Source organism: Anolis sagrei, chromosome 4 (assembly GCF_037176765.1).
Source record: "Anolis sagrei isolate rAnoSag1 chromosome 4, rAnoSag1.mat, whole genome shotgun sequence".
NCBI classification, from domain to species: Eukaryota; Metazoa; Chordata; class Lepidosauria; order Squamata; family Dactyloidae; genus Anolis; species Anolis sagrei.
Window position 1 is genome coordinate 144,991,542 of NC_090024.1, and position 10,900 is coordinate 145,002,441.

The 10,900-nt window shown below is 42.8% G+C and overlaps 1 protein-coding gene across 1 annotated transcript; it reads right to left on the reverse strand.

The window, feature by feature from the left end:
• Positions 1 to 2,498: 2,498 nt before the first annotated feature.
• S1PR1 (sphingosine-1-phosphate receptor 1) lies at positions 2,499 to 10,370 on the reverse strand. The gene is made up of 2 exons (XM_060774020.2): positions 10,110 to 10,370; positions 2,499 to 5,878 (listed from the first exon to the last, which is right to left on the reverse strand). The coding sequence occupies exon 2, from the start codon at positions 5,732 to 5,734 to the stop codon at positions 4,595 to 4,597; it is 1,140 nt and encodes a 379-aa protein (XP_060630003.1). The 5' UTR covers positions 5,735 to 5,878; positions 10,110 to 10,370; the 3' UTR covers positions 2,499 to 4,594.
• Positions 10,371 to 10,900: the final 530 nt, after the last annotated feature.

Below are 10,900 nucleotides of genomic sequence, written 5' to 3' on the forward strand. Positions count from 1 at the left end.
GCAAGAAGCATAAGTGGTTAACACACCTGACTCCTACTTCTCTAGCTATGGGCAAACATGTCAGTCGGCAGCTTTCTGAATCGAACACAAGTCCATGCTAGAAGATGTTAGTTGGGTACTCTGCCGTCTTTCCATTGATATACCCATGAAGCAAAATCATAAAATCATGTTTCCCCAGAATGAATCATTCCCCACCTCCCAGCTATGAATAAGTGAAACCACAGATATGGGTTCTGCGGTTATGGGGTCTTTGATTCCCACATTTGTCAGTCCTCTCTATACAAAGTGGTTTCCACAGAAGAACATCTAACCACATTATCTCTTACCTGCTTCAAATCATACATCCAGATAAAAACCTACCATATTATGCTGTTGCCCATGAAGATTGTCTTTTTGTACCATCTGCTCTGTACTTTGAGAGTGGTAGATCTAGTTGTTTGGCAGGCATCACACTGATCATGAGTAGGAAATGTTTAAGAACGGTGGTGTGCCTTCAAGTGGTTTCTGACTTACGATGTCTATAAGGTGAATCTCTCACAGAATTTTCTTCACAGGGTTGTTGTAGGGGCTTTGGGGGGCTATATGGCCATGTTCTAGAAGCATTCTCTCCTGATGTTTCACCTGTATCTATGGAAGGCATCCTCAGAGGTTGTGAGGTCAGAGGAAACCTCAGAGGTTTCTTCACAGGATTTGTTCACAGCAGGTTGCCTTCCTCTAGGGCTGAGGAAATGGGACCCTGTGACAAATTCCTGATGAATTCTACTAAATTTAAGGGAAGGAAATCTGAAAAACCAGGATGTCAACTATATCAGTGTTTTCAAGTTATCTGATCTCAGGGACCAGAATTTTTCTCTAATGTGTAAGGGACTGTAAAATATTTATGCCCATTGACTACAACTGTTTACTTATTTCTTGGGAAATTGCCATGGACCAGCAGCTGGTCCATGGCAATGAGTTTCCATGATCAAGCAGGGATCCAAAGCCTGACCTCCGGAGTAGCAGTTCAATGTTCAGGCCACTATACTACCATTTCTCATTTCTAAACACATTTTTTTGTTTTTAATAAGTAACCTAGGATCTTTCACGTGATACAATTAAAGCACTTTGATTCCACATTATTTCCTATGGTTCTATCATATAGAATCCTAGGATTTGTAGTTTAACAATGTGTTTTTAATTCTCTGCCAGGAAGCTCTAATACTCCTTGCCTCATATAACCCAAGAATTCCATAGAGTGCAGCTGTAACAGTTAACATGGAATCATAAGGCTATAATTGTGTACTGTGAAAAAGGCCTCAGGTCTTTGCCTCCTTCCCTTTTCCCCATGTAATGTTGTTGGAAGAGTTGTGAAGACACACATAATATGGTAGGTTTTTATCTGGATGTATGATTTGAAGCAGGTAAGAGATAATGTGGTTAGATGTTCTTCTGTGGAAACCACTTTGTATAGAGAGGACTGACAAATGTGGGAATCAAAGACCCCATAACCGCAGAACCCATATCTGTGGTTTCACTTATTCATAGCTGGGAGGTGGGGAATGATTCATTCTGGGGAAACATGATTTTATGATTTTGCTTCATGGGTATATCAATGGAAAGACGGCAGAGTACCCAACTAACATCTTCTAGCATGGACTTGTGTTTGATTCAGAAAGCTGCCGACTGACATGTTTGCCCATAGCTAGAGAAGTTTAGTTTAGTTTTATGTTAAAACTCTAGTCACTAATCCCTTATTTCAGTCATAATCTAGTTACTTTAATGCAGTGATCCCCAAATACTGGACATCCGAGTATTTTGGACTTCCAGCAGCCTCGGCTATTTTGGCCGGTGGTCAGAGGTTCTGGGAGCTTAGGTCCAAAACAACTGGAAGAACACAGTTTGGGAATCACTACCAATGTTTCATCTTCTTGTTTGAATAGTGATTCATTGAATGAGTAACCAAACGTTAACTGTTCTTGCTAGGCTGTTTCAACTCTGTGTTACAACTCTTGATTGTTACACATAGCTTTGTTTCATTCATGAAGTGCAGAATATAGTCTGATCTCATTATTCACAGATGTGATACCCATGGTTTCACTCTGACTCCATAAAATATATTCCACCCGGAAATGTTTGTGGGCCTCTCTCCTCCAATGTGATTCCATGGCAGTGGTTCTCAACCTGTGGGTCCCCAGATGTTTTGGCCTTCAACTCCCAGAAATCCTAACATCTAGACTGGAATTTATGGAGTTGTAGGCCAAAACACCTGGGGACCCACAGGTTGAGAACCACTGTTCTATGGTATACTTCCCACCCAATTATGGTCAAAATGCAGGATTCACTGTTATCCACCTTTTCAGGTATCCATAAGGGATCATGTAGCACATCCTCCACAGAAACGAAGGTGAATTTTAACAACTCTGCAAGGAATATTGCAAATGCATTTACTGAATCATCTATGTAGCCTTTAAACTGTAAACAAAATAGTTTTTGAAGAATGAAGACATTGTCATAGCAGATTTTGTACAAAACCCCCAGTTTATTAATATTTAGAGGTCACTATGTGCAAATAGTACAAAGTCAGAAACATTTTAAATACTATTTCTTTTTTTAAAAAAAAATTGCACTGGAAATAATACTAAAAGGTCAGTCTTATAAAAAAAAGTATAAATTCAACCAACATTTGTACATTAATCCGATTTCAACAGTTTGGCATGTTATTGCCACAATTATGCTCTAAGTTACTAGGAGTCGGCTGTGGTGGGACATACTAATGAGAGGCACTATTGCCCTTTTCTATTCCTTAGCTCTGGAAACTTCTGTGTGAAAATGTGCTTTTCCAGTGAGTGGTGGCCGCTTCTCAAAGAAAAAGAAGTCTTCTGTGGGTAGAAGTCGTATACCAGAGGTGACTTCAGGAACATACATTTGGGGAGTTAGTTCTTTTGCATTGCGATTTCCAAATTCTCCAAAAAGGTATAGATCCAGAGGGCATGCTGCCATGCCCTCTGTCCAAGACAGCTTTTCCTAAATCCCCTATTCTTTCTATGGCAACTCACCTCTACTACACAATTGTCACAAACGTAACAATCTTGCAAAATGTAAAGGCCCTTACCAGGAAAAAAGACAAAAACAAAACCTTTCCACAAACTAATTTAAACTTGATCTCACAATGCAAGTTGGGATTATAAATGGGATTATAGGTTGGAGAAGGACAAAGAGTATCATTCTTGGTGCAAGACAGTTGCTATGCTTGTTAACATTTCCACACGCAGTACACATTCAACCCGATAAATATCAGGTTAGGAAAAATATATATGTACACACACTATAGTGATTGATGCCATAACAAATTACATTCAATTGACACAAAAAATACCTTCAGTGGACAATGAAAAAACTATAAACACCTTCTCAAAATTCCAAATATTCTGTCTTATCAAATACTCTGGAGTGTGGTGCAATACAATACAAACTATAGACTTCAGCCTGGAGGCTCCATCTCCCGACTTGGTTCCTCCCATTAAAAATTCCAAATGCCTGAGTGTCATCTCAGCCTAGGATACTTCATAGGATTACAGTGAGACTAAGCAAACAAACGGTGACTTAAAGCACCTTGCATACCGAGGTGCTGCAAAAATTAATAACTATCGCAACTTGTTATTCAGAGGAGCACATTTTCCCAATCGATGATGTTTCAAGATTCAGATGACATTTCTATTAAAATTTTAACTGTCCCAACCTAACTCAAATCTGTTTTTGTCACAGGCCTTCAAATCTTATTGCATGATGGCAACCCAAAAGTAAACCTATCAGGGGGGTGCTTCTTAGCAAAAATTTGTTCCGAGACTAGCCTTTGCCGTCCCTTGAAAATGAGAATGTGGTCAACCACATCACCCAGAAGGTTTCCACAGCTAAGCAGAAATTTGAAACCTGGTCTCGAGTCATTGTCCAACGCTCAAACCACTACACCACCCTGGCTCTCTCAATTTAGACACAGCCCAACTAATTCAGGGAGATTTAACAAAAGGGAACCGTGTCAGGTTATTCTCCTCAGACTAACCCATTGAGATCTTTTGCAACCAATTCCAACTCTCAATAGAAGATTAAGCACCAAGGTATCTTTTGCAATCTTGACAGTTCTTGAGGCAACTACCCTCAAGTGCTCTCTTCTATTTACCCAAACATTAGCATATAGTAAATTGGGAGGATTGTCATTTAAGATCTTTGTTTCAGGGATTCACATTTGTCATAGGAGGCAAAGAATGCTTGAAGATATTTTTCCTCGGCTCTCATCACACATTCAAACAACAGATGCTGGACTACTAAAGGTTCAGTTTCTCAGCGCTAAACATGGTATTCATGTTCCCATTAGCTGCAAAGCCAACTCACAAGCTTCCAGGGAGGACATTGTTTTTTCATATACCATAATCCAGTTTATATCATCAACTGACCCTTGGTGGGTGACATGTCCCCACTTCAGACCAATCTTTTCTCCCCTGGCTGTCCTCCTTCTGGCTGGAAACAAGTGAGAAGAGCTGTTCCCCCCATGTGTCAGCCCTCAAAGGATCTGCCACCTCTTTTTTGCAACAAAAAAAAAAAAAGAGAGAGAGAACTCCTAGGACGATGAAGTGACGTTACCCGAAGACACAATAGTTTCTGGAGAGTCACCCTCATCTTTCTGGGGATGAGAGGAATTGTCAGACCGACTTCGGCTGAACTCTATCCCTCCAATGATCGGTCTCTTGAATTTGATGCCAGTGTCCGTGGTGGGGCACTTGCAGCACCACATAATCTTGATGAAGGCCCTCCGCATCTCCTTGTTGGTTAGGGTGTAGATGATTGGATTGGTTGCCGAGTTGAGAACTGCCAATACTATGAAGTATTCGGTTTTGAGGAGGATTGGACAAGACCTCACTTCGCATCTCACATCCAGCAAGAGAAGGATGAACAAAGGAGACCAGCAGATGATGAATACGCTCAAAACAATGATCACCGTCTTCAGCAGAGCCAGAGATTTCTCTGAGCTCCGGGTGGCTTTGGCAGCATTCTTCCGGAAAGTCAGCCTGCGACTCCGTGTCCTTACCAAGATGTAGATTCTGCAGTAAAGAACCACAATGGACAACAAGAGGCCAGTGAACACGGTGGTACAGAAGAGGATGTAATGCTTGTGGTAGAGGGGCAGCACCGTGGAACATTTCTTTAGGCTGCCGATGCAGTTCCAGCCCATAATAGGAAGACCTCCTAAAATCACAGAGACAACCCAACAGGCACTGATGAGCAGGAAACAGCGGAAACTGTTGCTGCCATTGTGGAGTTTCATCTTCAGCATTGTAATGTATCTCTCAATGGCAATGGCCAAGAGGCTGAACACTGAAGCAGACAATGCCACAAACATGCTCCCCTCCCTAAGAAACCACTGGACAGGGGTGAGGGTATAGGTCTTGTGCCCAGACAGTAAGATATTGGCTGTGTAAGCCACCCCAGCCAACAAGTCAGAGAGTGCCAAGTTTCCAATGAAGTAATACATGGGTCTGTGGAACTTCTTGGTTTTCCAGATAGTCAACAGAACAAATATGTTCTCTAGGATGATGAAGCAACAAATGAGGATGAACACCACCGAAGAGACTTTGATCTCAGTATCAGCATTCTCATTTAGCTTCCCGGTGAAATTATAATGTTTGATGATGATGTCATAGTTGGCATAGTCACTGACACGAGGGGTGTCCTTCATGCGGGGACCCCTGGTAGTATCCATGGTTCCAGCCTGGATTGCAGTTCTCCAGAAAGATGCCAAGAGGCCACGTGGAGTAGAAATCTCCCCAGCTGCCTGGTCTGCAACGTCCAAATGTCTGCTGCTCCAACGTCTAGCACCTTCTGGGTACCATCAGAAACCACCGTCCTTAAAAGGCAGGAGACAAAAGGCAAGACAGAGTTAAGTTATGAGCAAAACAGAAGAATGGCAGTTCGTGAACTGCAACACAGACACCAAATTCTGCTTGCTATTGCCAGTTGCTATTGCTTGCTATTCCCAAAATTATATAAACTTAAAGATCATCAATTGAAATACTATTTGATTCAATTATATCTATCACACAGATTTGCTGTGGCTACCTGTCACGCACTGGAAGTTTTGGGAACCATTGCCCAACTGAGAAAAGATGGGTTAAACAAACATAATGATGCAACTGCTTATCTGTAACAGACAACACTGAAAGAATAGTGTATGTTATGTGTTCTTTCTTAATACAACAATAGTAGAGGGTAAGGGCGCATGATTAGTGGGCATTACAAACTATGCCAACATCAATACATTATTGGAGTTTGGGGCAGATGAAACCTTCACATGTGAATGTTCATTGGTACATTAATGCTCTAGCCAAGATTCAGATATTTGTTTACATCTAATGTACAGCAACCAGCAGTTCCTTGGTAGCCAAATTACACTATTGGCAGAAAAACTTTCAAAAAGTGCAAATGCCATCTGAATAGGACTTCTGAATCTGAGCAGTTCCCCACATCCAAGGTTGCAGCCACTATATCACACACATTCCTGGTGATGGTGAAATCAAGAATGCCATAGCTAATATTCTGAGTTCTTCTCTAAGTCCCTTGTAAGAATAGTGTGAACACAAAAGGATTATCAGGATTGTGCCTCAGCACAGTCTCCACTTCAAGCCTTCCTTTTGCCCTCTTGGGTTTTGAGTAGTGTGCAAATCCTAGTCCTTTCACTGAATTCCTGATCACACAGAGGACACTTATGCACGTATATCTTGAGCAATATTAAGGCATTTGGCTGAACAAATGAAGCCTAGGATAGGCAATCACAGAGACAACTGGAGATTTTCTCTTTTCCAGGCATACAGGAGATGAGACTGTACCCGTATGTCACATCACCATAAACTGAAAGAGCCCTTTACACTATCCAGTCTTCATTGACTGACATGCAGTCATCCAGAACCAAATGTTTTTGACGGGTTGGGTCATACACCGATGGCTGAGAACAAAGCAAGACCATGTCAGACTGAGTTGACAAGACTAAAGACTCAATGGTAAAAGGATTCAAGCAAGCAAATTGTTACCACATACTACAAGGGAACACACACCAGCAAGATCAATCAAAACGAAGGGCACAAAAGTTGTCTCCATGCCTATAAATGACACAATTTAAAACTGAGCGCAAGAACAAAATTCCCATCCCTAGGAACTTCCAACAAGCTCAACAATGATCCCATCTTCCTCAGACAGCTCAAGTTGTCCCTACTCCCAGTTGCCCAGAAGAGGAAAATATCTTTGGAAGACAAACAACTCTTCCTATTCTCTACAAAGCACCGAGGGGCGTTGAAACATCTGGTTTCCTCTTGGATTCTGTCATCTCCATCTCGGAGTCAGAAAGATCGCAGGACCTTTCTACGACACAAGATGCACACAAGCTTCTTTGCCCGAAGGAACTTTTCTCCTAGAAGATGTTATTCTCCACTACTCTTGTACCATGTTCCTAAGCCCTTGTGGTTTGTTTAAATATGAATTGCCACATTACATGAACTGGCAAGAAGCTATGCTCACAAACCACAACTAGAAACAAAGGTTTGCAGTTAGAAAACCACCAGAGCTTTTGTTGTTGTGTGCCTTCAAGTCATTTCTGACTTAGGGCGACCTCAAGACAAATCATGGTGTTTCCATGGCCAGATTTGCTCCGAGCCTTTGCCTCCCTCTGAGGCTGAGTGTGCCTTGCCTGAGGTCACCTAAAATGGATAGTTGAGTGGGGATTCAAACTCAGCTCTTCAAAGTCGGAATGAAATGCTCAAACCACTGCACCACACTGGCTTGAGAACGTTAAGAAAATCATTTCCTTGTACATCTGTGTTGCATACACATTGCCTTTGCTAGCGTGGCATAAACCAACAGCGATGCCATTCACCCTTCCCACCTTCATTGGTTCGGGTTAATCCTCCATTCCACTTCAATCTATCCACATACATTCAGGCATCGCTTTCTCTCAATTTATTCAATGCGGTCAGTTATATAAAAAATTGAGGCCAGCCTAATCCTCAAAGTTAGCCTCAAGCAATTCCAAGCTTTTGTTTTATTTTTCCATGCAGGTCCATTATCCGCTGCCTGCAATCTCAGATAAAACCTTGGCAAGAATGGAACAACCTACATCAACCATGCTGCATAGATTTTCTATATCAACCCGGACTCAAGAATCTATTATTATTATTATTATTATTATTATTATTATTACCCCACTTTTTCTCTCCACAATGAGACTCAAAGCAGCAAAGAAGCAAATAATATGAGGCAGAGAAGCAAATTCACACACTGTAGGATGAGTGCCCAATGCTATGCAATCCCTGGAATTGCAGTTTGACAATGTCTTCAGCCTTCTCTGCCAAAGAGCCAAACTATAGTTTGCTTCATCAAACTATAACTGCATTCAGCCACGGCAGTTAAAGTGGTGTCGTTGTACAGAGTAGAGCCAACCATGGTCTGTTGTTAATAGGAAGAAAGTTGAAGTATACTTCACTTGTCTAGTTTCCATCAGACCTCACGACCTCTGAGGATGCCTCCCATAGATGTGGGAGAAATGTCAGGAGAGAATGCTTCTGGAACACAGCCATACAGAAAACTCACAGCAACCCAGTGATTCCAACCATGAAAGCCTTCGACAACACACTGAAGTACAGAAGCCAAAAAGGGACACTTTCCATACCTCAGCTTTCCAGGGAGAATTTGGTATGGAGATAAAGAACTGGGAGGAAACTTTCTGCCACTTTCCAAACAGACCCAGAGGCACTCACTTTTAGTACGCAACGTCGAAGCAGAAGAGCTGAATGATAAACGGTGCCCATTTATATGGAAATAAACACAAACAGGAGCATCTCAGTTTGGATCTATACTGCTTTATATCTAAGGATCTGATCCCAGGCTACACCATATATGAAATTTGAAAACATATCTGCTCCTGGTTTGAAAGTGTTATGCCCTGTTTAATTGTGCGGTACTTACTTTGAAAGTAGTTGTTAGACTCCCGAAACTTCATTTTGTGGCTGACACAAATTTAACTATATTAACTTACTAGTAGCATTTGTATTATTAATAATAATGCATAATAATAATAATAAGCATATATATCTCATTTGCTGTGACATACTGTGTTTTCGTGTCAGAATAATAATAATAATAATAATAATAATAATAATAATAATAATTTTATTTATACCCTGCCATCATCTTCCAAAAGGACTCAGGGCAGCTTATAGACGCACATACAAGTCCCATAATCCATAAAAATAGAGGTAAAATGACATCAACATATCAAACAATGACAACATCAGGTTGCTGTGAGTTTTCCGGGCTCTATGGCCATGTGCCAGAAGCATTCTCTCCTGATGTTTCACCCACATCTATGGCAGACATCCTCAGAGGTTGTGAGCTATAAACCCCCCTTGCTTACTTTCCAACAGACCTCACAACCTCCGAGCATGCCTGTCATAGATGTGGGCAAAATGTCAGGAGAGAATGCTTCTGGAACATGGTTGTATAGCCCGGAAAACTCACAGCGACCGAGTGATTCCAGCCATGAAAGCCTTCGACAACACAACGACACAATGGTTGAGACTCAATTAGATATTTACGGAAAAACTAGAGCAAAATACACCGCAGGGTGTCCTGCTAAAACAAAGCTTTTGCAGTTGTATAAACTTTTCCCATGTTTTGCGATGATAGAACCAATTAGGGCATGACATTGGTGACTTAGGAACAAAAATTGTGTTGCATAGCGTGGATTGTATGAGTCAACACCAGGCTTAAGCGGCTGAGGGGGGAAAGGAAGGGGCCTGAGGCTGTTAGGAATGGTGGGAGTTGAAGTCCAAAACACCTGGAGGACCCAAGTTTGCCTGGTCTACACTGCCAGATAACTTGGGATGAGCACAACCTGGGGTCACATCCTTGGAGTAGGCACAGCCTCACTGGTCCTTTGTAATCCCAGCCAACTTTATGGATAGGATGCCATGGAGGAGACTCTACCTTATCCAAGGGAGAGGCTGCTTTTGGATTCTCCATAAGGAGCAATGACAATCTCCTGGGGGACACGTGTCTTCTCCCCCATTCACACGTTCTATGGTTCTTACCTGGCTCAGGAGGAGGAGGAGGCTGCTCGGGAAGAAAGAGGCGTCCTCGCCTGCTGGGCTCCGCTTCGCTGTGGCCCCATAAGCCTCCTTTCTGGAGAGACAAAACCTTCATTGATCAAAGGCTTCCTCTCTTTCTCTCTCTCTCTCCTCTCTCTCTCTTCTGTGGTCAAGGGCTGCCCTCCCCTTGCGCTTCCCTTGCGCGCTCCGACAGAGGGCGCTGTTCCTTTAACCCTTTGGCGCAAGGCGATGCTGGGGGGGGGGGGGGGGAGCGTCAATCCCTCCCTGGGATACTTCTTTCTTTTTGCCTTTTCTTCTCTTCTCTTCTTTCTTTCTGCCTTTCTGGATGGAGGCACCTGTTTCCTCCCCGCCGGCCGCTTGCCTTCCCCTCTGCAAGAAGAAAGTTTGCTCTGCCCTGATTTGGCGCGGCTGGCGGGGCTTATATAGGCGGAGGCGCTGCTGGAGGGCGGCGCAGCCCCGGGGAGGGAGGGAGGGACCCCGAACAAGAGCCTTCGGAAGGGGGAGGGCCTCGCTTTGCCCCTCCAAACAAGTCACCTCTTTCTCACTCGGAGAGATCTCCCTTTCAAAGAGTTGCAGTTCTCCGCCAAATCACATACTTTACATACCTAGATCTGTCTCTAGCCTTCTGTCTATCTATTCTTACATAGCTTGCAGTCATGCCGGCCACATGCCCTTGGAGGTGTCTATGGACAACGCTGGCTCTTCGACTTAGAAATGGAATGAGCACCAACCCCCCAGAGTCGGACACGACTGGACTTAATGTCAGGGGAAAA

Bases quoted from the DNA above. Each gene is read 5' to 3' on its own strand.
- S1PR1 (XM_060774020.2), bottom strand. From the start codon at position 5,734: ATGGATACTACCAGGGGTCCCCGCATGAAGGACACCCCTCGTGTCAGT.